The sequence below is a fragment of the Dendropsophus ebraccatus genome, chromosome 15 (genome assembly GCF_027789765.1).
Source record: "Dendropsophus ebraccatus isolate aDenEbr1 chromosome 15, aDenEbr1.pat, whole genome shotgun sequence".
NCBI lineage: Eukaryota > Metazoa > Chordata > Amphibia > Anura > Hylidae > Dendropsophus > Dendropsophus ebraccatus.
The window spans coordinates 26,600,719-26,627,057 of record NC_091468.1 but is presented as its reverse complement, the minus strand read 5'-3'; the positions used below and the strand labels follow the sequence as shown (position 1 = coordinate 26,627,057).

Sequence of the window (26,339 nt, the reverse complement as noted above, 5' to 3'; positions counted from 1 at the left end):
TGACCTATTGTTCTGACCTGGGCCTGTAGAACATGTGCAGTTCTCTATCTGGCAGGCTTAGTTTACCAGCATATCCATACCCATGATCCCAGTGCCAAGGCACAAACCCTGCAGGCATGGGTGGTATTTGTCCTGAGCTATTTGTAGCATCCCTTGTCTCTGAGCCTGTGGCTTGTCCTTCAGCTATTTCCTGTCCTGTGACTGACACTTTCCTTTGTGCGCTGATCATGTCTCCAGCCTGATGTGTAATAAGATAATTTCTCTTTTTCAGGTCTCTCTCCAGATCTACAGTCCATGGAACAGATTCGCAGAATCATGAGGCCCACAGATGTCCCTGACACAGGTAGCCTCCCTGAGAAGCCTTCAAAAACCACAAAAGGGTAGATCAGTAGATGTTCTGTAATCCAACACCCAGTGGTCCAGAAATGCTACTTGTCACTCGTGGGCCAAAATAATTCCCAAATCTAGTATAACTGGAATATAACATTGTCCATAAATCAGGAGATGACAACAGAGGGGCAGTCTGTTCTGATGCCTCTGACATTGGGGTATTGGGAGAGAAGAGGCCAGGTGACATTTACCATATTGCCTAAACGTAACGACTTTAAGGCCTTGTAAAGTAGTTCTGTACTCACTGTGACTAGGCATGACCAACCTAGAGATTTAAGATTCTCAGTTGGGATTTACCATAATAAGGTAATGTAAAAAGCTGCTCTCAGGTGTGCAGAAATACAGAGGTCCCATTGTAGTTCAGGAGAATGCAACCCCTTACTGCTATTGATTAGCCTATGATCTGCTAATGAACAAGAATTCTCTTGTTTATCGGCTGATCACATCTTTTGGACAGGCATTAAAATAATTGGTAGATTTATCATGAGTTTAATAGACTACTGGAAGAATTATGCAATAATAGTTTGTAGGGCCCGGCTGCAGGATTGCAGACGAGTGCCAATTTCACTACTTTGTGCTCACTTGCGACACTACATTGGCCTGTGTAAGGCTGCATCTACACAGAGATCTGACAGATTTTTGAAGTCAAAGCCAAGAACAGACTATAAACAGAGAACAGGTCATAAAGGATAGACTGCTATTTCTTTTCTTTTCATACCCATTCTTGGCTTTGGCTTCAAAGATCTGTCGGATAATCTGTATGTGTAAAAAGACTCTCAAAAAAATCAGTCTCTTGGTGTTATTACACCCGCTTAGGCTATGTTTTGAGTTGGGGCAGACAAACTGCATGTTTTCTGTAGAAGATCCACGTTGTGTGACCATATCCTAATAGGTGCATAATTCATAAGGTTCCTCTTACTATATTGTAGAGGGACATACATACATACATATTAGAAAATCTGCTAAATCAGAGTGGAGTCCTGTGGGCTTTGGTGTAGAAATGCTACAGTTCTTATCACTAGGAAAAATCCACAACATAAATCTGTTGCGTGTAAAGAACTTGCAGCTTCTGGAACACGCTTTCTTGCAACGTGTAATTTTTGCACCCAGTTGTGCTGCAGCATTGTGATTAAGGGATTAATAGTAGAGACTCCTTGAGAAAGAACTTGCCTGTTACTATTTTTCTGTGATTTAGTAAAGGATGACTGGTATTTCCTGTTAATAATTCAGCAGAGGTGAGCACCATTCCTTGTTTACCTCATGGGCTGATCAGCACAGTCTTTCACCTGAGTTCCCTGTCTTCTCTCCACCTCCTCTTGGCGTCCTGTCTGTCTACATGTCCCTGCTGGTTTAGCTTGCTTCTGCCGTCCTGTATGGACCGGAGCCTGGTTGTGGGTGTGTATACTACTATTGCAGCTGCCTCCCCTTGTGAACACTCTGTACTGTGTGCCTGGAATTCAGGGACAGGTTGTTATTTACTTCAGGCGATCTTTTTATTTCACTTTTTTGCTTTCACAGATGTTTCTTGCGTTCTTTGTCCTGATAGTCTTCACTGACTGACAGTATATAGTAACATAATAGTAGTATAAATATGCATTCTAAATGTTACTGGTTATAGAGACCCACATCTAATAAGCAGTGTCCATTTCCAGCTCTAAGTGCCATTGCACTTTATAGGAAGGAATCAGATGGATAACTTTGTTTCAGTCAGCTGACAGATTTAGTTCTGTATTCTTACACCCATAGCTTGTGCCACAATTTAGTGCATTATGTCCTGTTTAGTTCTCACAATTGAGCGTTAGATCCTATACATGTCAATTGTAGCCATCGCCCTGGAGTCCACCATTAATATGATTTCAACAAGTTCTCAGCTGTGTAAGTGTTAAATGGAGGGCGGGGGGGGGGGGGGGTACAATACCCACAGTGATGTACCTGTTGGTACATTCGCTTTAAGCTTTTCTTAAGTATAAACTTGGTACATCCACGTTTACCCTCTTGATAACCGGTTTCCTATTCAATGACAGTAAGCAGAGGAATCAGAAATCAAATTATTAAAAAGTTTTTTATGATAAATGATTTATTTATAGAATATAGAGTGAGATGACCCCAGGTCAGTGTCCGAACACCTCAGTGCTATGATGCCTGTAGCGTTGTCATACACGCAGATGGAACATGTACCAGATTAGTTATTAGGGATTGAAAGCTTAATGTCACAGTCGTCCTTATGTCCTGGTCACACACAGGTGTGGATTACACGGCCTTACACGTTTCTCCTATCTGCTACTGACCTTTCAAGACACTTGTGTAATCTAGGTCACACAAGGCACCGATTCCTGATGATATTCCCGTCTTCTTCCGGCAGGTTTGCTCTGTGACCTCCTGTGGTCAGATCCTGATAAAGACGTGCAGGGCTGGGGTGAGAATGACCGCGGGGTTTCCTTCACCTTCGGAGCAGATGTGGTTAGCAAGTTCTTGAATCGACACGACCTGGATCTGATATGTCGGGCTCATCAGGTAGGTCAGGTGTACAGAGCAATATTACTGCTGCCAAGTTACAGTTCACTAGGCAAATACTTAGAATTCTTAATTCTATCACATACTAGTTATAGCGTTGTCTAGGAAAGCTGGGTGACTACTAGTAAAGGGGTTGTCATAGACTCTGCAGATCGCACTATGGATGTACATCCGCAGTTGTCTGTAATGGATCACTAATAATGAATATAGTCGAGTAATAACTAGATATCTGTATGGTAGTAGATACACATTATTTCTTGCTAACTTGCACATTCTGTTTCTGAGCCTTTATTATCCCCATCAGTAATGTAGGTCCATTATGTGAACGCCTGGTTACTATGTTGTGGTTAACGTCTGCTTCTTATTTTTGCCCATACACAGGTAGTAGAGGACGGCTATGAATTCTTTGCCAAGCGGCAGCTGGTCACCCTGTTCTCTGCACCAAATTACTGTGGGGAGTTTGATAATGCTGGCGGCATGATGAGTGTGGATGAAACCCTGATGTGCTCCTTCCAGGTAATAGATGGCATAAGCACTGTACACTGACTGTACCTGTGCCCAGTGTAGGATCGCTTATAGGGGTCCTGCCTGTCTTTCCTAAAGTGCTTGTGGCAAGAAACTGTTGTACCTCGCACACTAAGGGCCAGTGTGGCATACATCTTGGCATAACGTAGGCCAGCTATAGATGGTCTGTTAGATGACTGAAAATATGGTTCATGTGTAGTCTGTCTGAGACACTCTAATCTGCTGCATTTCAAGGCCACCTTTACAACTACATCTGGCCGGCAATTGCTGTCCTGTGTTTTGTTTTACATTTTGGTAACGCACATGGCCGCCTCTGCTTTCTCCTTCCTCCAGCACTTATTTAGCGCTGGAGGAAGCCTGTCATAAAGCAAGGAACAGCTGCCCGTCCATTAGCAGAGGCTCAGGTCACATTATACATCTAAATGAACCTTAGGTTCTGAATTAATAGTAAGAGGAGATGCACACCATTGTCCCCACACTTTATTACTTGTGCCTGGGCATTCATAGTGTGAATCATCTTTAAATTATCTCTAGTGGGGAAATGAACACCCAGACCCTGACTGATCAAAGCCTTTGATGTGTGAAGCTTTGTTAAATGACAGGGCCACTTCAAACTGTACCTCCTGCTCTCAACATCAGATCACTATTAGGTCCACAAGTGTGAGATAACTAAGGCCCTATTCACACGTCTGCAATTGGGGACAGAACATAAGACAAACAGATTTCAGTAGCCCAGTTCACACACCCGTACATGTGTATGGGGCCATGATCTGTGCCGGGGGGAAAAAAAAAAAACACTGGAAGACTTATCAAACATGGTGTAAAGTGAAACTGGTTCAGTTGCCCCTAGCAACCAATCAGATTATACCTTCCATTCCTGGTTGCTAGGGGCAACTGAGCCAGTTTCACTTTGCAGGAGGAACTGTGGGGGAGACTTATTAAACATGGTGTAGACAGAATGTGCCGCACGGATCGCTGTTCTATGTAGTGGTCCATGAAGCATGAAGCACTCATGCACATTGATAGGGCAGTCCGCCATTATGGGCTGCACTATGAATGTGTCAATGAGGCCTTAGTCAGTAGGCCGGTATACACTTACTTACTGCATTCAGATTTATTATACTTTATAGACATTGTGATATTTTTATCCCCCCCCCCCCCCTTCTAGATCCTGAAACCCTCAGAAAAGAAAGCAAAGTATCAGTACGGGGGATTAAACTCAGGGCGCCCTGTGACGCCTCCCCGGACAGCCAACCCTCCCAAGAAGAGGTGAAGATCATATCCTGCCGATGAGACAGCACCAGATCCTCCATCAAGACAAGCTCCACCTTATAATAAGTGTGCACTGTTAACATCACCCAGCCATTTTGACCCCTTTTAAAATGTCGCACGCGTTTACCTTCACGAGACAGGTAAAAGGATTCCGGAAAGAGTTAATGTCCAAATCCGCTTCATAAGCCCCCATCCCCAAAACAAACAAGTATATTATGCACATAACATATTAAGCCCCAAACAACATTGCAAGAGGTCCATGTTTCTAGTAATGCAGCTAGTCCCCCGATCCCAACCCAACAAAGGACCCGGCTAGACACGCGGGGTCAAACCGCTGCCTCGCTGTCCATGTCCTGCTGCAGCGGTGTTTGTCACGCTAACCCTTTCAGTGCCGGCTGGATCTGCAGGACTTAACTGTGCTAAATACATTTTACAGTGCAACATTTCTCCGTTGCTATATCCAAAGCCAGGGTGCAGCAGCCCCCCCCCCCCAATTCCTCCTGGCATTGAAGGGGTTACACTTTACCTTTTGTCTCTAAACCTTCACTGCTTTTATTTTCATTTTTTTTTATAGCGTTAGTTGTATATTCTGACTTCTGAGAAATGAAACAAATAATCATCACCCATTGTGTGTGCCCTGTGGTATTTTCGGCTTCCCACGCTTTTAGCATTTTTTTTCCGTTTATTTGCTCCTCCCCTATTTCATTTTGTTGACAGACGACCACTTTTTTTTTTCTTCTGTTCTAATCTGCTTTGACATTAAAGATGACTTTTCTTGGTACATATGCTTTGTGTACAGCTTGCTTTATAACATGTCGGCCTGTCGCTGGTACTGCAGCCTATCTATCCTGTAATGTTCATTAGATGTTTCCACAGTTTTTTGATACTGACATTCTGTGTCCTGGGGCATCTGTGGTCAAATGTCTCTCTCCTCATGCCTCCTCATCCTCTATTTACCTGTTTCAGTTGCAATCTATTACAGCATGTATAGAATAAGTGTTGGTTTGCACATAACAAACACCTCTACGTTCCGACGGCACATCCGCACTTGCACTTCTTCTGGATGCGTTTTCTGGAGTAATGCTGCATTCAAGCTCCGGAACTAGAGTTTAGAAGTGACAAACTGTATGTGCTGCTAGTCTCCTCCTGCCCCAATGTCAGGGTTAAAGGGTGCATGTCGCCTACACACACTGGGAGAGCACTGTGAGACTACAGGTCACTGGGGGTATCGGTGCCCTGCGCCCTCGGGCAGCAGTAATAGTAGCAGGGGATGCCAGTACAGCTCATATATGGGGCAGCTTTCACTGTGTGTAGGCTCTATGGACACTTTAATTTATTTGCCAGCAGCAGTCACTCTATCAACGGTAAATTGTATTCTTTACAAGCAATCTACTAACTGCTTTAAGTATCTTTTTTTTGTTTTTTTGTTTTGTTTGTTTGTTTTTTTTTAATTTTTTTTTCTTTCCGTTTTAATTCAATAAAATGTCATTAGAAACAAAGCTTCCTGTCTTTCCTCACTCCTCTGGCTTCCAGCTAGAAAACTTTGGTTTTCCACATCAAAGTGATGTGTTGTAGAATTTATATAATCTGTATTATCAAATGTTCTGGATTATTAAACAGATGTTATCAACACTTAGTACACTTTGAAGGCAAACTATCCAGCTGTCACTGCTTGGCGCTTTAGATTTCATCTAATGAAATATAGGATTCTCATTTTGAGGTCACAGTCATTTATGTTCTGAACTTAATTTAGCAAATTGCATATATACTGATAAGAATTGTCTATACTGTATTGTACTTCAGAGCTGCATTCACTATTCTGCTGGTGGAGTCTCCGTGTACATAAATTACATTACTTATTCTGTACTGATCCTGCGTTACATTCTGTATCATACTCCAGAGCTGCACTCACTATTCTGCCAGTGGGGTCACTGTGTACATAAATTACATTACTTATTCTGTACTGATCCTGCGTTACATTCTGTATCATACTCCAGAGCTGCACATCTTCTACATTGAATTCATATATTTAACTAAACAGCATCCGTGTAAAATTTGCATGGTGTCTAGTCTCAGGGAGGGGGTGCCCGCCCGGCACAGATCTGCAGAACACGGTCAGTGAGCGTCTCTCATCTGCCATGCTGGCCTTGCTATTTTGGGAAATGCAGTTTTAATTAGTGCCCTATGTGGATTTCATGGCTGTCTTCTCTCTTGTGGACCAAATTAGGCATTTTTATTCTAAACCAGGGACGGATTACATTGTGCTGGGCAGGATGCCAAGGAGTACACGCAGATTATGTAACTCTCTTGTATACAGGGCATTTGTTACTGCTCCCCTCAGACCTGGACCAGTAGCTCAACAAAGCCTCATTACTCCTGTTCTGAAAACATGCTGCAGAATCAAGACTGATGGGTCTTGGGCATCACAGGTACATCCAGCTCAGAGAGGCTGCATGCTAAGTGCAGACTGGTAAAGCTGCCTGAGGGAGGGTCCGCTGCACAGAAACAAGGCCCAGTGTCCGTGCTTAGGGTGCGTTCACACGTACAGGATCTGCAGCTAATTTGATGGCGCAGATTTGAAGTTGCATGTTTGCGTTGAATCTAATCTGAGCTATCCAATCTGCTGCAGATCCTGTATGTGTGAACGCACCCTTACAAAATAACAATGCCACATGCCCAGCGTCACACCTTACTCATATTTAAAGGCGTTATCCAGCGCTACAAAAACACGGCCACTTTTTTTTCCCGTCTGGTCTCCAGATTGGAAGGGGTTTCAAACTAAGTTCCATTGAAGTAAATAGAGCTTAATTGCAAACCACACCTGAACTGGAGACAAGAGAGGGGGAAAAGTGGCCATGTTTTTGTAGCGCTGGATAACCCCTTTAATTCCAGAGACTGGATTGGGTCTGTTATAGTGAAAAATTCTCACACAGTCCTTGGCAAAAAAAATAAAATAAATAATAATGCACCCAGGTTGCTACGAATTTCAACCTGTATCAATTGGGCAGGTATGTAATGTTTACAGCCGAGGTCTGATTATACTCTGGGTCTTGCCACGAAAGGGGGTACGAATGCTAGAGCAAGATTTATTGGCAATCCAGCTTTTACGGCAATCTAATTTAGGTAATCTCTTGGAGTGTGCAAGATCTACAGGACCAACTGCAACATCTGTGAATAAATGTGCCACACTGACTGAAGATCTGAGACGGGGGTCAGCACGTGACAGGTATGTATAGCGCACCACACTTCCGGGTATACGGGTGGGGGTGGTGGGACACGGGGAAGGGGGCCATTCACAGGCATAACATACATTACAAAGTTGTATAACTTTGTAATGTGTGTTATTCTGTGAATAATTATTTACCGCCGCACTACCCCTTTAAGCTCCGTTTACTTCAATGGAACTGAGTTTCAAAACCCCGCCCAAACTGGAGACAACAGTAAGGGGAAAGTGGCCATGTTATTGTAGCGCTGAATAACCCCTTTAACTGCTCCAATCTTAAAATGGCTGTGTTCAGACCATGGTGACCCTACACTTACGCCTCATCTACAATACAAATGTTAATAGGGGAAACTCCCCTTATTGTAAGCCAGAGCTATTCAGTACTAGGCAAATAAAAACTGAATATGAATGAAGCTTATTTGTTTGAGGGTTGACAAGGGTATCTTGGTATGTGTAGTTTCCCTAACACGGAGATACTTAGCGCTAACCTGTGTCTATAGTTACTATGCTGCGGCAATGTGACTGGGGAAAGCAAAACTAAACATATATAAGATATGTAAAGAATGTTTGTGGCGGCTGCAGGCGGTCTGAACAGCAGCCGGTGTGTGGACAGCTGCCGCCCATGACTAGCTGGAAGCCATCTACATCATATCAAGTGCTGACACTGGAGTATTGGTAAAATGCAGTAATACAGGGGGGCACACATTCTCTCTTTAAAGGAGAAGTCCGGTGAAAATTTGTATCAAAGTATTGTATTGCACCCCCCATACGTTATACAAATCACCAATATACATTTATTATGGGATATGCACATAAAGTGCTTTTTTCCTGCACTTACTACTGCATCACGGCTTCACTTCCTGGATAAAATGGTGATGTCACGACTCGACTCCCAGAGCTGCGCGGGCTGTGGCTGCTGGAGAGGATGATGGCAGAGGGACACTGAGCATCCCTCTGCCATCATCCATGAAGCCCCCTGTGCTTCATGCTGGGCTAATGCTTGGGAATAGACTGGCGGCAGTTAAAAAGAAAACAAAGTGATGTACCTAGAGGCACATTGGCTTTAAGGGTACGTTCACATGTACCGGATCCGCAGCGGATTTCAGGCTGCGAAATCCATTGTCATTCAACCTTATTGACATTACATACTCGCAGCGGGATTGACATCCCGCTGCGAGTATGTTGATTAACACCCCCCTCCCCACCCCCCCCTGGCGGCCGGAGCGCAGGGGCACCCATCCTCCTGCACAGAGCACTGTTAGATCATGCAGGCTCCGCTCCGCTGTTCTTCTGCTGTCGGGCACGGCTCTCTCCTCACAGCTCGGGACGCTGCACACATTGCTCCAGCTTGCTTCGGTGGGGGGGGGCATGCAGCGTCCCGAGCCCCGAGCCGTGAGGAGAGAACCGTGCCCGACAGCAGCACAGTGGAGCGAAGCCTGCATGATCGAACAGTGCACTGTGCAGGAGGATGGGTGCCGCTCCGGCTGCTGTCAGTGCTACGCTCCGGCCGCCGAGGGGTTAATTAACATACTCGCAGCGGATGTCAATCCCGATGCGAGTATGTAATGTCAATATGGTTTAATGACAATGGATCCGCAGCGAATTTCGCTGCAAATTGGCAGCGTGAAATCCGCTGCGGATCCGGTACGTGTGAACCTAGGGTGCCTTCACACATAGGGTATCCGGCAGCGGATTTCTTACTGCGAAATCCACTGCGGATACTTGCCTATGCATTTGAATGGGCTGACATACTCGAAACGGGATTGTCATCCCGCTGTGAGTATGTGAAACTCAGCGCCGTTAACTCCCAGCCCCAGAGCATACATCACCTGCTCCAGGCTCCTGCTCACTTCGGGGCCTCCCGGCATTTCCCAGGCAGGTGATGTATGTTCCGGGGCTGCGGGGATTAACGAGGCCCATTCAAATACAGAGGTAAGTATCCGCGACGGATTTCGCTGTGAAATCACAGCAAGAAATCCGCTGCGGATACGCTACGTGTGAAGGCACCCTTAAGATGAAAATTATAGGAACCATCTGTAGGAACATTACGCATAAAACATTGGTATTATGCTAATTCCACATCCTAAATGTGTACAATTACACACATGTTGTTTCTAAGCACAGCAAGATTAGACATGGCTTCAACAGTAGCCCAGGTTACAGTTTCCATCATGCTTTGCTGGAGTTCTCCAGGCTGTCAACCTCCACCTATATTTTCCTTTTTGCTAAAGAGCTTCCACAGTATTCTGCATTGTATATTGTGCTCCCTCATATTAGTTTCCATCCTTTAAGGCCCTATGCCACGGAACGATTATCGGCCGATATCGGCCGCTACGGACGATAATTGTCCCGTGGAATATAGTGCAACGATCAGCCGACATCGTTCATGTCGGCTGATTGTTGCAGTCGCTTGTTTTTCAACATGTTGAAAAACAAGCGAGTGATATAGCAGCGATCTGCTGCCGTCGCTCCGTTGAATAGGAGCGTCGGCAGCAGACGCTGCTATATCCTATGGGCTGCCCGGACAATCAGCGATCACCCGGGCAGCCCCCCCCCCCCCGCAGCTCCCCACACTCACCCAGCTCCCGCACTCACCCGTTCGCTGCTGCTGCGTTGAATAGCGGCGGCAGCGAGCAGGAAACGAGGAGCAAACGAGCGCTGACACCGCTCGTTTGCTCCTCTATGACGACCCGTAGAATAAGGCCATTAGTTTCATAAACAGCTCAGCCTACTCTAACTCCTAGTAACACAACTGAGCATGTGCAAACTAAACGCCTAACTATAGGTTCAAACCTTAAGGGTACAAACCCACTTGCCGGATCCGCAGCGTTAACCCCCCTGCTGCCGGAGCATATACTTTTTACCTGATCCCGGCGCCGGCTTGCTGAAGACACCGAGAACCACCAAAGCAAGCCGGAGCCGGGATCAGGCAAAGTATATGCTCCGGCGGCCGAGGGGTTACCGGGGCGGGCTGGGGATAAACTCGCAGCAGAGATGTACATCAGCCCAGGTAAAAGAGCAATCAGCCGGGAAAACGCCCGATCCTCAGGCTGATTGTGTCTTTTATTTGGACTTTATCGATCACACGTCTTCCATTGCAAATGTGAGATTTGCATATATCTGTGCTATCCGTTTCCGGATCACACAAGCAATGCATACTTACCTTCTGCGCTGCTGTGTGACCTGGCTCTCCCATCTTGCTCTCTACCCTGTATCTTCAGATGCCCAGCTCCTCCGGAATGATAGCTGGAGGGGGTGAGGGTGGCCAAGATACAATTAATGACCAGAAAATGGGAATTCCAGATCACAAAGCAGTGGAGAACATATGTATGCACTGCATGTGTGATTTGGAACCCAACAGCATGGATGTATGCATATCTGTGCTGCCAGTTTCCATGGCCGCACAATTATTGTGCTGTGTAATTGCACTGCAAACCAGCGGCGATCTCGCTGATCAACACTTGTTTGTGTCCTTGCCAATGGCCCATGTCTGGCTTTTACACTTGAATATCTTCAGACTTCCCTGGCTGGAAACAAGTGCAGATCAGCGACATTGTCACTCAATTGCAGTGTCTTTACATAACACAATTACTTGAGCCGCCAGGCAGTGCATACTTACCTAGTTCACAGCTGTGCAATCCAGCATGCTGCTCTCCGGCCCCCGCTGTATCTTTAGGCCACCCTAGCTCCTCCAGCCATCAATCATTCTGGAGGAGGCGGCAACGGCCTGAAGATACAGTGCCAGACAAAGCTGGAAGGGAGAGTGAGATGCAGGATTACAGACAGCGCAAGTTGGCAAGTATGCACTGCATGTGTGATCTGGAAACTGACAGCACAGATACATGCACATCCATGCTGTCCGTAGAGATTATCGAACAGCGGAAAATCTTAGGTTCTATAGAACTCGAACCTTGTTGGACCTTCCGCATTTGATTCCCGATGCCTTTCTGGTCCGTGGGGAAGGAGGAGACAGCCTGGGAACCGCCTAAAATTCAGGATTAAGCCTAGGTAATAGGCTGTATCCCGGAATTCCAAGTGGGACCCGGGCTGTTTCCTCCTTCCCCACGGACCGGGAAGGCATCGGGAATCAAATGCGGAAGGTCCGACAAGGTTCGAGTTCTATAGAACCTAAGATTTTCCGCTGTTCGATCATCTCTAGCTGTCAGTTTCCCTTTGCTAATGGCCGCACATCCCCCGTTTACACAGGAAGATGTACAGCTGACAGCGATAAATTTTAAATCGGCACTAAAGATGCGATCAGCCGAGAATCCCATTGTCACATAGGACGATTATCAGCCGAAGGAGCGTTTCTAGAGACACTCCTGGATGATAATCGGCCTATGGGAAAAAGCATTTAGTGTTATGAGCACATTCTTGGGTTTCCTGCAGAAGTTAGCTACAAGTCTAAGGAGTTTGGCGCCATCTGCTGGCACCATTAATAAAGGCAACTAATGCAGGATGGAAACTTAATACTGTACAGTATATTACATCTGAAATAAGTAACAAACAGTAAACAATGTGAGCAACTGATGACAAAACTTACCAGTTGTGTGGGTTCAAAAGAGTCATTTCCCTATTGAAGCCTCATTCCATCTGTCTGTTCTAAGACTCAGCTTACACCATGTGTGGTGCGCATGGGCAACTTGGGAAAATTCGCCATTCCCTCAAATGACTCGGTTATGTATTTATTATGAATCTCCGGCTATAGCCTGGTAGGCAAAGAATTTGTCAGTTCAATCTCCCTCCCTGTAATGTATTATTATGATCACTGAGGCTGAGCTGCAGTACCAGAAACAACCCATGGACAGGTGTGGCGCTGTTTCTAGGAGAGAGCGCCAAGTTTTAGGATGTTTGACTAAAACCCATGACAGACAGAATAATGGACTAATATTTGTTAATTGCATATACACGCTCATGAAGGCCAAACACTGACTATGTTGCTTATTTTTACCTGTTTTGCCTATATCTGCCTGAGTCTTCCAATCCTTTCACAATTACTTAATTACTTAAATTTCTTCATGGCGTTTCCCACAAATTCTTATACTTCCATAGTTACAGGTACTGCAAACACTTCCCACACTGGCTGCCAATGAAATGAAAATTGTGGCAACCAATAACGAACTGACATTATAAAATATTCATGTTTAATTCCATGCTACCAAGATTAGGGACCCACTAGTTCATGTTAAAACTGCCCTGTTATCCTACCCGTATGAACAGCCAAGACCGAGTCTCTAAGGTCAGACAATATGGCGGCCGCAAATCCCTGATGTAGCCGCCATATTGTCACTTTCCCGCCTCCTCTGCGCACCTCCCTTCTTCACAGACGCCTCTAATTGGCCAGCGGTCACGGCTAGCCGCTGCTGATTGGTTGCCATGTTCTACCGGGATTGTGATTGGTGGATTCCACCACGCTCTTAGCCCCGGCTCGTAGACGCTATTTTGTTATCGGAACAGTCTGAGTGACTATGGAGTACGTATGTGTGGCCGCTGTCGGCACTATCGCGACCTGACCGGTGATGAAAACGCTCTTTGTGTATAGGATGAAGTCTAAATTCTTTTAAATACTATATGTGACCTTCTTAGTGACGATTTTTCCGGATTTCTGTCAGGCAATTACCATAAAAAAAAGGTTTGAAGCTATCGCCACAAGAATATAGAAGAATATTATATATATATATATATATATATATATATATATATATATATATATATATATATATATATATATATTCAAGTCATTTTCTTATAGACTGTTTTTGTAACAGGAGTTTTCGCTCAGCTTTACCCAAGTCCTGAATGGCTTCTGCTTAGCTGGACAGTAATGTATCTCTAGGATCATTGCAAAACTACATAGATTGGTCATTCAGGATCCAGGAAAAGCTGGGTGACAGCTACTAAGGCGGTTGTCATCTCACATGGGCAGTATTGGCGGTCACCCAGCTTTTCCATAGACAGGAACCCAGAATGCCCCATAAGGTGACTGACCCTTGGGGAATATTCTGGAAACCACACACAGAGTCTGATAATCTGGAACATTTGAGATTGTTACTATCAAGTATGGTACCCCCATAATACTGTCCAAATACCAGTACAGCACACAATAACGCCTCCGTTTTTTAGCTTACACAAAAACGCAGTGGAGGTTTTATGGGTACGCTAAAGAATACATTATTAACAAAGCCAAGCTTCGTTACGCTCAGTCAACATTTTATCAGCCACCTGCCTTTGAACTTCGCTCTATTTAAGATGTCTGGAAAAGCTGTATGCAGTCCTGGAAGATTTCTCCGAGGACTTCATCCAGATTTTCCAGGCATACAGAGGCAGCCAGCTGAGCATAACAGGCTTTGCTTTGTTAATACTGTAGCTTCATTCATTTTTTATGGGGAGTATTTAAGTAGGAAATCTAGGACAAAGTACAATCCATTATATGCAAGCAGGGGTTCAGCCACATCCTTCACATGCTGCAAAAAACACTTCCATGTAGATTTTCGACTGTAATGTTGATATATTGAAGATAATGCTCTGAAAAGTCAAGGATTAACCCCGGATTGACTGACAACAGGGCTAATCCTTGTGTGAATCCCCTGCAGTTAAAAACTGCACAGTCATGACAGAAATGAGGAGGTATGAAACCTCAAGTGAGTCCAGATTAAAGGTTATTCCCTTCTTGACATTTATGACCTGCCCTCCTATCTAAAAGGGAACCAATCACGCCAAATATGCCCCTACGCTTCCCAAACATCCCCCTGTACCCTCCGTGCCCTCCTTGTTTACGCCGTATTCTTACATTTCTGAAGTCCCGCGCTGTATGGTAATTAGTTGTAAGTAGTCACGGTGGGCGTATGTAGTTACGGTCCTGGGCGTAGCTAAGCATGGTCCTGGGCGGTTGTGAGTGCTGTAATCACGCCCAGAGGGGCGTGATTGAAGACCTGCGCTCCGCTGACGTCACCCGGAGCCTGCGTTTCACGTCAGTGGCGCAACGACGTCTAGCACGCCGTGCAAGCGCAGTACATCAGTGTCTTCTCCTGCCATACATGGGCACCAGACCACGGGTGCCTATTCCGCGCTCCGGGGATGGGGGGGGGGGGGGGGGGACAGCCTCTATTACAGACCAAAAGCTTACAGCGGCAGCCCCGCGGTCCTGGACTTCTCTCCGGGACCGCAGGGCTGCCGCTGTGAGCTTCCGGCCTGTAATAGAGGCTGTCTGTGCTCACCCCGGCCCCGAAGCTGCATTGTGGGGGGGGGACACCTGCCCAGCCTGCCCCCCGGCTGCTCCCTCTTCCCCCAGCCTCTCCTGCACCCCCCAGCTGCTCTCCCTGCCGCCCCCCCCCCCCAGCTGCTCTCCCTGCCCCCAGCTGCCCCCCCAGCTTCTCCCTTCTCCCTCAGCTTCTCCCCTGCCCCCCCCCAGCTTCTCCCCTGCTGCTCCCCCAGCTGCTCCTCCTGCCCCCCTGCTGCTCCCCTGCCCCCCAGCTTCACCCCTGCCCCCCCCCCCCAGCTGCTCCCCTTTCCCCTGTGACCCCAGCTGCTGCCCCTGTCACCCCAGCGGCTCCCCCTGCCCCTGTCACCCCAGCTGCCACCCATCTTCGCCCTGCCATCCTAGCTGCCCCCCATCTGCTCCCCCAGCCTGTCACCCCAACTGTCCCCCAGCTGCTCCTCCTGCCTCCCATCTACTCCCTCTGCCCCCCAGCTGCTCTCCCTGCCCCCCCCAGCTTCTCCCCTGCCACCCCAGCTGCTCCCCCTGCCCCCAAGCTTCTCCCCTGCCACCCCAGCTGCCCATCTTCTCCCTGCCACCTTAGCTGCCCCATCTGCTCCCCCTGCCTGTCACCCCAGCTGCTCCTTCTGCACCTCATCTACTCCCCCTGCCACCCCAGCTGCTGCCCCTGCCACCCTAGCTGCTTCCCCTGCCCCTGTCACCCCATCTGCTCCTCCTGTCCCCCATCTACTCCCCCTGCCACCCCAGCTGCTCCCTCTGCCCCACAGCTGTTACCCCTGCCCCCCAGCTGCTCCCCCTGCCTCCCCAGATTCTCCCCTTGCCCCTGCCCCCCAGCTGCTCCCCTTGCCTCCCCAGATTCTCCCCCTGCCACCCCCAGCTTCTCCCCCTCCCCGTCACTCCAGCTGCTCCCCTTCCCCTGTTACCCTAGCTGCGCTCCTGCCCCAGTTACCCCAGCTGCCCCTCTGCAGATGAGTTGTGGTCGGAGAAGTCTTCATGATGGCTGCGCCAGATGGAAAAGAAAGCAAAAAGTGAGCGACGGCAATTGGAGAAGACGTCACCTGTGAGTCATTAGTAACTGCACTGTAATCACTTCTATAGCGTGCAGAGCCTGTGTACCATTGAGGTCTAAAGGGGTCAGTGTATTGTTTGCAGTAGTGTACTGACACAGTCCCGCGGTCACTACAGTACACTAGCGCAAACTTTTAAACTAGGACCCAACTACAAGAGCTGCAGGCACTACAACTCCCAGCATATCCTGAGGGCTGCAGACTGTCAGTACATGCTGGGAGTTGTAGTGCCTGCAGCTCTTGTAGTTGGGTCATAGGTGCATTATACACTGGATGCTTTGTGGCATATAAGAATACATAGATCTGTGGGGGCTTAGTGTAGGGAAGTGACCCCAGAACATCACTAATAGGGGATAGAACAAAAACATCTCCCCCTATCCCCTATTAGTGATGTTCTGGGGTCACTTCCCTACACTGAGCCCCCACAGATCTATGTATTCTTATATGCCACAAAGCATCCAGTGTATAGGACCCAACTACAACAGCTGCAGGCACAACAACTCCGAGCATGTACTAACAGCCCTCTGGAGATGCTGGGAATTGTAGTACAGTAGTACAATTCTCTGATAACTGCCACTGTAGACAGATGTATTGCTGGACCTTCAGGGCTGATGGTTGTCACCCACAGATTGCAGCCACCAGGAGCCTCTGCACACAGTGATTTATTAATGGGTTGTCCACTGAGAAACTACAACTCCCAGCATACCCTGAGAGCTTTATAAATGTAGGGATTTGTCACAGATACAGATGAATCCAGGAAAAGACAGGGTCAGCATGTCATGTCTCACTGGTTCTATATTGGTGGGCCCCAAGGATCATTTCCTCTGGTGGGTACCCTAGTCCGACACTGGACAGAAGTGGTCCCTAAACTAAAATGTCCCCGGCCCCCTTCCTTCCTCCATCACGTAAGTTTGATGAGAAGAGCGGGCCTCAAGCAAAGCGGCACCCAAGTGCCAAGGTATATACCATGCATGTAACCAGCCAGTGCCGGGGGGGGGCTTAGCATGCAAAGTGCCTAGTGAACTTTAAATTCAGGCTTTTTGGTGGCTTGAAAGGCAAATGCAGCAGGGTCATTAATGGGATTTGTGCAAAGTAGAACCGAGCACTATGTTGTAATTAATCAGTGAGCCCCTCCAGTCAGGTGTGAACAGTACAGTATTGCGGAGGTGGTGTGGGGAACGTTTTCTTGGCGCACCCTGGTTCCTCTGATACCTGAAGATAAATGTTTGAACAGTAGAGTTATCTAAGCATGACGGCTCTTTCCCCTATAATAGTATATGTAGTGTGCAGGGGAAGAGAACATGTAATATTATATGTAGGCTCTTTCCCCTATGACGTAGGAATAGTATATAGGCTCTTTCCCCTATGACATAAGGAGACTTTTATCACCATCATGGATTGGCTCCAGGAACATGACAGCAAGCTTCTGTATCTCTCTCTGGCCTTCACAGTCCCCAGATTTTAAAGCAAATGTACCATCAGGTACATTGTCGTATGCTTTTTATATCAGTAGACTGTTAGCGCAGTGCGGATGTCGGTGCCGCTGTCTTTTATTTAAACCGCTTCTAATCCTGGGTGTGGCCCGGCCTGAAGCCCACTGCCCCAGTGTGACGAAATCCCCTCCCCTCTGTGACACAGCTCCATTGATTCTAATAATCCTATAAAGCTTCATCTAACCTACCTGCAGAATGATATCAGCACTAATGGGATCTGTGTCAGGAGAAATTGCTGCAGTTCTGAAGTCCAAAGAAGGTCAAACAGACTAGATGTCACCCACATGTTTGTTTTTATTTTAATAAAAAAAGCTTTTATTTTAGCTATAAATATTGTCAAGGAGGAGGAGCCTATTGTTTCCTGGGCCCTAGCCCTGCTCAGCCTCTTTACATAATCACATCTGAGCACTATGCATACAGTACATTAAGAAGTAGCAGCACTAGGGCCCATGGAACAATAGGCCCCGCCTCCTTGACACTATTTACAGGATAAATAGAAGCCTTATTTAATGACAATAAAAAAAAAATAGACACAGGTAACAAAGGCATGTTCTCAATTTGTATGATATCTATTATGTCACCAGTTCGGTAAGTGTCATTTTAAATTTGAAAAGATAGGAGAAAAGTCTATAGAAAATCGTGCTACAGGTTCAATGCCCCTGTGGATTTACATCCCATTCTATCAATGAGAATCCAAAATGTTATCCAACTGATGCTTCCTATAAAGAGATGCAGATAGGTATTGTCCTATTCAGTAGGTAATAGGTGAATAGATGTTAATAGCTAATTCATGTTTCTTACAGTATGAGGCACATTCAGACCTATTATCAGACGCCTGAGACAATCACAGTTCACATGAAACCTGCCTCCAGATCTATGAAACAAAGCAAACTGAGGCTAAAACGTCAATTTTATAAGGGAAATGTGTATAGCCGTATAGCAACACATGTCAGAGGGCCGTGTCTGATCATCAAAAGACAAGAGATGGCGGCTTTCTTCAAGTTATTTGGTAGGTAACATAGAAGCACGTTCAATGACCTGTCACCAGTACTGTCTATATTTGCTTGTGCCAATCATTTTATAAAATGCATGTTCAGCATTGTGTTTTTCACATATAACCTACAGTGATCCCCTTAAAGTTACTAACTAGTTTTCAGAAGCCTGACGGGGCCCATAAAGTCTCTCCTCCCCATATGAGAAGGCCAGTGCCAGTGCTTATAATAAAGCATCATAGTTGTTGGGGCTTTGCCTTGTGACAGATTTTTGCAGAGGAGCCCCATCAGCTTCAAGTTACACCTCTGCATGGTTCCTTAACCTAATGAACATAACACTGGGCAGTGACCACTCCAGCTATAATAACAGGCCCTTGGCTCTGAGCCATGCCAAATAACGGCACCACACCAGTGTAAACAGATCACAAGGCTCGCCTTTCCATGTTCTCCCAGCCAGTAGACAGAAAGAAGCTAGGTATTAACCCTTATGCAGTGACGTAGCTACTATAAGAGTAGAACGTGCCACTGCACTAAGGGGGGGCTTAACTGTCAGCGTATGTGATGAACGCTCACAGTTTAAATGCTGCAGCACTCTGACCGACAGAGCAAGAAGCCATTTGCTTCCTGCCCTGTCAGTTTCCCTTGTCACCAGAGGCAGCACTGCACCTCCGCGAAGGCAGCATTGCACCTTCAACCACAAGAGGGCCTCCCCATACACATAGTAACCTGTCCCAGCACAGTCCCAGTTGGGAGAACGAAGGAACGCCAGGCCAGGTGAGCATAGTAGGGCCATACAGGGTTCATGGGGCCCCATGAATCCCAGCAACAAACCCTGCCCTTGTGCAATCTCTTGCTAGTTAAAAACACCTTGGCCAGTGGAGTGCTGGAACCAAGGCTAAATAAAAAAATAAGCAAACAAAGGGACATATTTATCATTCTATTTGCGTCATTATTTTGGCTAATTTGTTTTTTAACACAATGTAAAATTTTAAGTAGCATTTATCAAGACATTTGGGCTATTTTTCAAACAGTTTACATTGGCTGCGCCTTTTTACATTTTTTTTTATTTGGAGGGGGCATGGTTTCATGTTAGCTACATTATTATCCAGATTTATCATGTATGATGTTTTAGTTTTTGTGCAAAATATTGTGCAGCAGTACGGTACTTCTACCTTGGAGTAGTCTTTGATCCAAGTTTTATTAGCCAAAACATTGTGCAAGCACACAAAAAATGTGCAAGATTCATCGAGGCCATAATGCCTAATGATAATGATAAATTCTGAGCAAGGTCTGTGAGTTTTCGCACAGCCTAGAAAAAATGCACAAGCGCAAAAAAAATTGCATTCTTTGGGGCACATTTATTGTCTGCACAAATGTTAGGCCCTGTTCACAGCAGGTTTTTGTGCTTCATTAGGCTAGGTCCACACTGTGTCAGAGGCTTTATTTGGAGCCTCTGCCGCAGCATCCGTTGCATGCAGCATTTTCTTTGTCCCTTTAGACCAGGGGTACTCAACAACTTTTAGTGAAGGTCCACTTACCGGGGTCTATTGTCAGGTGAAGGTCCGAGCTGAACATCAGTAGGAAACGTGTTTTGTTACTTTGTCACAAACGTTCAACTATTTATATACAGAATTGCTGCTTATTAGCGGGAAAATTGGCATTTTTTTCTCTCTCACCAGGCCTTTGATATTAGGTACAAAGGGGGTGACTGCCCTGGTAGTATATAGCCCCCCTGTTGCTCCCCCAGTAGTGTATAGCCCCCCCTGTGCACTCTCCTTCAGTAGTATATAGCCCCCTGTTGCTCCCCCAGTAGTATATAGCCCCCCTGTGCGCTCTCCCCCTGTAGTATATAGCCCCCTGTGAGCTCCCCCCAGTAGTATATAGCCTCCCCGTTTGCTCTCCCCCTGTAGAATATAGCCCCCTGTGAGCTCCCTCCAGTAGTATATAGCCCCCCTGTGCGCTCTCCCCCTGTAGTATATAGCCCGCTGTGCGCTGTCCCCCAGTAGTATATAGCCCCCTGTGAGCTCCCCCCAGTAGTATATAGCCCCCCTGTGCTCTCCCCCTGTAGTATATAGCCCCCTGTGAGCTCCCCCCAGTAGTATATAGCCCCCGTGAGCTCCCCCCAAATAGTATATAGCCCCCCTGTGAGCTCCCCCTGTAGTATATAGCCCCCTGTGAGCTCCCCCCTGTAGTATATAGCCCCCTGTGAGCTCCCCCTGTAGTATATAGCCCCCCCATGCGCTGTCCCCCTGTAGTATATAGCCTCCTGTGAGCTCCCCCCAGTAGTATATAGCGCCTCTGTGCTCTCCCCCCAGTAGTATATAGCCCCCCTTGTGCTTTCCCCCTGTAGTATATAGCCCCTGTGAGGTCCCCCTGTAGTATATAACCCCCTGTGCGCTCCCCCAGTAGTATATAGCCCCCTCAGTAGTATATAGCCCCCTGTGAGGTCCCCCCTGTAGTATATAGCCCCCTGTGCGCTGCCCCCAGTAGTATATAGCCGCCTCAGTAGTATATAGCCCCCTGTGAGGTCCCCCCTGTAGTATATAGTCCACCTGTGCGCTCTCCCCTTGTAGAGGCCCCCCAGACAGAAAAAAAAAATAACAAAAACAACTCACCTAGCACCTCGTTCCCCGCTGCGGCTGTCTTCGTCTCTTCCCGTCGGTCCGGCCCCCAGCTGATACGCGCTCTGTAGGGATGTCCCGGGGATTCCCCAGCAGAGCGCGCATCAGTGACCTCAGCGTACGCCGCCGGCCTGCACTTCCGGGAAGGACAGGCCGGCAGCGTACACTGAGGTCTGTGGTGCGCGCTCTGCTGGGGAATCCCCGGGACATCCCCAGAGAGCGCGTATCAGCCGGGGGCCGCACCGACACTGCCCCCAGCCCCACAGGCGTACTGACATCTAAGGACAGTACGCCTATGGGGCGGGAGGCAGTGCGGTGGGGAGCGGGACGGACCGGATCCGGGGTGGTTAGGAGGTCTGACCAGGGGTTCGGACAGCTGGCCTCTGCGGTCCGGGTTCGGACCGCGGTCCGCCAGTTGAGGACCCCTGCTTTAGACTTTGTTAAAATGCTGAACACAAACAACACCCAACAGAATCCATTGACTATAATGGGGTCAGTCACTTTTCATAGAGTTTAACAGGAGAAAAAAAAAACAAAAAAAAACGTTGCAGATTAGGGACCCACATGAATGAGGCAGCCATGAAGTGGCACATGGACTTATACAATGTGATCAAGATGTATACCAACTACACAATGTTAGTATTTTTATTAAGCTATAGATCAGTGTATAACATGTGGATGTGTGGCCATCCCTATAGAATTAGGGCCCTATTCCACCGTACGATTATCATTCAGATTATCGTTAAATCGTTTGAATCTAAACGATACACTGTTCAACGGCCAAGAAGGTTCCGACATGAAAACAGTTGATCTTAACTAATTTTGGCGTGCTGAAATCGAAAATGATGTTCAAATTTTGAAATTGGCTCTAATTTTCAAGATATACATGCTTTCTATATTTCTCACAGCCTGTGATACAATACTAGGAAAAGTTTGCATCATCAGTATTGCATCATCAACTGGTATATTGCATCATCTTAGAATGACCAATATAGAAAAAAGGTATCAGGGTAAGGCCAGGTTCACACTGCGTTTTTTAAATCCGTTTTTTTTTTTGTTGCAAAAAACGGATGAAAAAAACGTATGCATTTGTGTGCATCCGTTCTTCCATTGACTTCCATTATAAAAAAAAAAAAAACGGATCAAAACGGATCAGTTTTTTTGACGGACACAAAAGTAGTGTCAGCTACGTTTTTGTGTCCGTTAAAAAAAAAACGGATCCGTTTTTTTTTACAATGGAAGTCAATGGAAAAATGGATTAAAACAGATGCACACAAATGCATCCGTTTTTTTCATCCACTTTTTGCAAAAAAACCGATTAAAAAAAACGGATTGTAAAAACGCAGTATGAACCTAGCCTCAATAGAACCCATCAATGCGTGCAGATTACTGTTGGACAGTTATCAGAGACAATCCCATGTATGAATACAAAAGACATGTATAAATGCACCGAGAAGCCATGGAATAAGGACCTACATTCCAGAGTTCAATAAACATAATTAATTTGTAAAAATTCTTAGATATTCCTGTATTTGGCCGATGTCGCCTGTTACGGCCGTGGAATTGTCCCGTGGAATTGACAGCAACGATCAGCCGACATTGTTCATGTCGGCCGATCGTTGCAGTCGTTTGTTTTTCAACATGTTGAAAAACAAACGACTGATACAGCAACGATCTCCTGCCGGAGCTCCGTGGAATAGGAGTGTCGGCAGCAGACACTGCTGTATCCTATGTGCTGCCCGGACGATCAGCGATCTCCCGGGCTGCCCCCCTGCAGCTCCCCGCGGCCTCCCCCCAGACTCACTCGCCTGCTGCAGCCGCGTGGGATAGCTAATAGCGCTCGTTTGCTCCTTTCAGTAGCCCGTGGGATAGGGCCTTAACCCTTTGAGGACCAGGCCCAAAATGACCCAGTGGACCGCGCAAATTTTGATCTTAGTGTTTTCGTTCTTCCCTCCTCCCCTTCTAAGAGCTCTAGCACTCTCAGTTTTCTATCTACAAGGCCATGTAATGGCTTGTTTGTTACAGGAATAGTTGTACTGTGTAATGGCGTCATTCATTTTACCATAACATGTATGATGGAATTCCAAAATTATTATTTATGAAGATATAAATTGGTGAAATCGTAAAAAAGAATGCAATATGGTAACGTTTGGGGGGTTCCTGTGTCTACGTAATGCACCATATGGTAACAGCGACATGATACTATTATTCTATAGGTCAGTCCGAACACAACCATATGCAGGTTTACACAGATTCTCTAATGTTATATATGTATTTTTTTTTATGAAATCCTTTTTTTTGGCAATTAAATATTAATAAAATGGGCCTATTGTGACGCTTATAACGGTTTTATTTTTTCACCTACGGGGCTGTATGGGGTGTCATTTTTTCCGCCATGATCTCTAGTTTTTATTAATACCATATTTGTGAAGATCGGACGTTTTGATCACTTTTTATTGATTTTTTTAAATATATAATGTAACATAAAATCGGTAATCTGCGCACTTTTTCCCCTCTTTTCGTGTACGCCGTTCACCGATCACAATGATGCTTGTTATATTTTAATAGATCGGACAATTACCCACGCTACGGAATATTATATGTTTATCTATTTATTTTTATATGTTTTATTTATATAATAGGATAGGGGGGGTTATTTCAACTTTTATTGGGGGAGGGGCTTTGGGGTAGTGTAATAGTGTTTTGAACTTTTTTTTTTTTACACATTTGAAGTCCCTTTGGGGGACTTTTACATTCACTAGTTTGCTTTCTACACTGATGATTGCTATGCCATAGGCATAGCATTGATCAGTGTTATCGGCGCTCTGCTCATTGAGCCTGCCTGTGCAGGCTTAGTGCAGCAGATCACCGATTGGACCGCACGGAGGCAGGTGAGAGACCTCCGGTGGTCCGTTTCAACGATCGGGACCCCCGCAGTCACACTGGGGGGGTCCCGATCGGTAAGTGACAGCGGACTCCCCCTGTCACTTACACTTAAACGCCGCTGCAGCGTGTCATTACCGGTGAGGTCCCGGCTGCAGAGCGCGCTTCATAGCGGGAGAAACACCCAGGACGTAGAGTTACGTCATGGGTCGTCTGGGGACAGACTTCCATGACGTAACCCTACGTCCAGGGTGGTCTAGGGGTTAAGACCTGGACCTATTTTTATCGTTGCTCGTTCCCAAAACATTTGCATTGAATAAGATGACCTTCGGTCGTTCGCAGTGGATACGAACGCAATAGCGAAGAAAAAAATATCGCAAATAAGATCATAAGTAACGATTTTCGTTCCATGGAAATGATTGCACGTTTTCAGGTCTTTTGCAATAGTCGTTTGAGATTGTTAATCGTTAACGATTATGCGAACGATAATCGTCCGGTGGAATAGGGCCCTTAGGCTGTCTGTCCAGAGTATTTAAAAAAGACAGTTGAAAAAGGCACATTGCCGAAACGTGTTCTGCTGTTACACTGTTCACACTTGGTTTATGGAACCGAAATAAATCTATACTATATGATGATCTAGTGGTGAGTTGCCGGGATTTCTACTTTTTTGATTTTGCTGGGACTACGCTCCTTTCCTCGTGCACCACCCATTTACCACAGAGTGCCGCTCTGATTTTTTGCATGTCCAGAGTATTTGTCAGGGGACTCCCAGATGTATGCCTCTGCTGTATAGCCATGACAGATGCCATCATACATAGACTCCCATATTAAAAGAATATATACTACATGGTATATATTTTTCACAGTATCTTGCTTTGTACTATTCCAGTCAGCAGAAAAAGTGAATCTTGCTGGAAACCAAAAGAACTCTTTCCTGGCTTCCGTGGAGTGATTTTAGTCTGTGGGTACATTTGCTGTATGTGCTGGCAGACTTCCTTTTGCTTATAGCAAATGGACACCACTAAGAGCCTAACCGCTCTGTTCACCATACATAGGCATACATAGTTCCCACTACATACTAACAACGCCCGTTCTTTAGTGCAGCCGAATTATTGGTCATGAACAACTGCTGTTTACGTTCATCTCTATGTAGTGAGAACATAGCATTATAACGTTATCTGTCACATCTCTATTGGGGTTTTATGACTCGAATAGCACAATATGCAAAACTTAGTCTATTGGGGAGGGCAAAAGTTCTATTTTTTGGCGTAAAGAGACTGGTGCAAATAAATTTATTCGCAAACACCCAATAATTTTATGCATCTGTCCCCTCTACGCCCCTTGCGCCAGAGGGGAGGGGGTGGAACGGAACTCTGGTCTCTGAGCTGGCGTGGGTTTCACTCCAAGTGCACAGGATTTATGTAGAGGCAGTGCGCCTCTACATAAATCAGCAAACCATCAATGCTGTGGGGACATTTTTAAGCCCGACGCAAAAAAACATTGGACTTGTCCCCTATGTGTATAAATACACAATATTTTGGTCCTCATCTTGGACAGTATTTTTACTGAAACCAGTGGAAGTGGAAGTGTAGTAGAAACATTTTTATATTTTCTGGACCAAAATGAAATACTGCCTTTGCACATAGCCTAACGTAATGTGAACTTTATTTTCTTTTTCTTTAAAACTATTTTGGGAAATTTTTATTTCAGATGACGATCTAATTCAAGATTTCTTGTGGATGGATTGTTGTTGCAAAATAGCAGATAAGGTAATATATTTATAGTATTACTATAAGTTATGAATATTCCTTACATACACTTCTGTGAAAAAAGGATATCAATTTAAAGGGGGCATTTAAAAGGGAGGGAAATCTCCAATAATACAAAACTAAGTTTGCAATATTGTTATACCATTATACCTTGTGTAGAATCCTGTCTTGCCATTTGTTCACGCAGGACCATGGGAGCAGGTGACTGCTTATCGGACTATAATGTGTCTTCCATGATGTCAGTGAACAGTTGTGGTTATGTGCCTCCCTCATGCTCTGATGAATTGTCTCATATATATACAGTGGTACCTTGGTTTAAGAGTAACTTGGTTTAAGAGCGTTTTGGTTTAAGAGCTCATAGTTTTTCAAAATTG

At 46.0% G+C, this 26,339-nt stretch overlaps 2 protein-coding genes across 5 annotated transcripts in view; both read left to right on the top strand.

Annotated features, from left to right (window-relative positions):
* The window catches only part of PPP1CB (protein phosphatase 1 catalytic subunit beta), a 36,244-nt gene extending 30,921 nt beyond the window's left edge, over nucleotides 1-5,323 (top strand). The window contains exons 5-8 of the mRNA XM_069955437.1: nucleotides 272-343; nucleotides 2,753-2,908; nucleotides 3,290-3,420; nucleotides 4,598-5,323. Coding sequence (XP_069811538.1) covers nucleotides 272-343; nucleotides 2,753-2,908; nucleotides 3,290-3,420; nucleotides 4,598-4,702 — 464 coding nt within the window. The 3' untranslated portion in view covers nucleotides 4,703-5,323. The remainder of the gene's footprint in view (nucleotides 1-271; nucleotides 344-2,752; nucleotides 2,909-3,289; nucleotides 3,421-4,597) is intronic.
* Nucleotides 5,324-13,327: 8,004 nt separating this feature from the next.
* SPDYA (speedy/RINGO cell cycle regulator family member A) overlaps nucleotides 13,328-26,339 on the top strand; it is a 20,377-nt gene continuing 7,365 nt past the window's right edge. Inside the window, exons 1-3 of one of the 4 annotated variants that reach the window (XM_069955295.1) lie at nucleotides 13,328-13,397; nucleotides 18,504-18,709; nucleotides 25,907-25,965. In XM_069955295.1, coding sequence (XP_069811396.1) covers nucleotides 13,393-13,397; nucleotides 18,504-18,709; nucleotides 25,907-25,965 — 270 coding nt within the window. In that variant the 5' untranslated portion in view covers nucleotides 13,328-13,392. Of the gene's footprint in view, nucleotides 13,461-13,482; nucleotides 13,557-18,503; nucleotides 18,710-25,906; nucleotides 25,966-26,339 lie in introns of those variants that run through there. The other 3 variants (XM_069955296.1, XM_069955294.1, XM_069955297.1) reach the window with 3 other exon arrangements.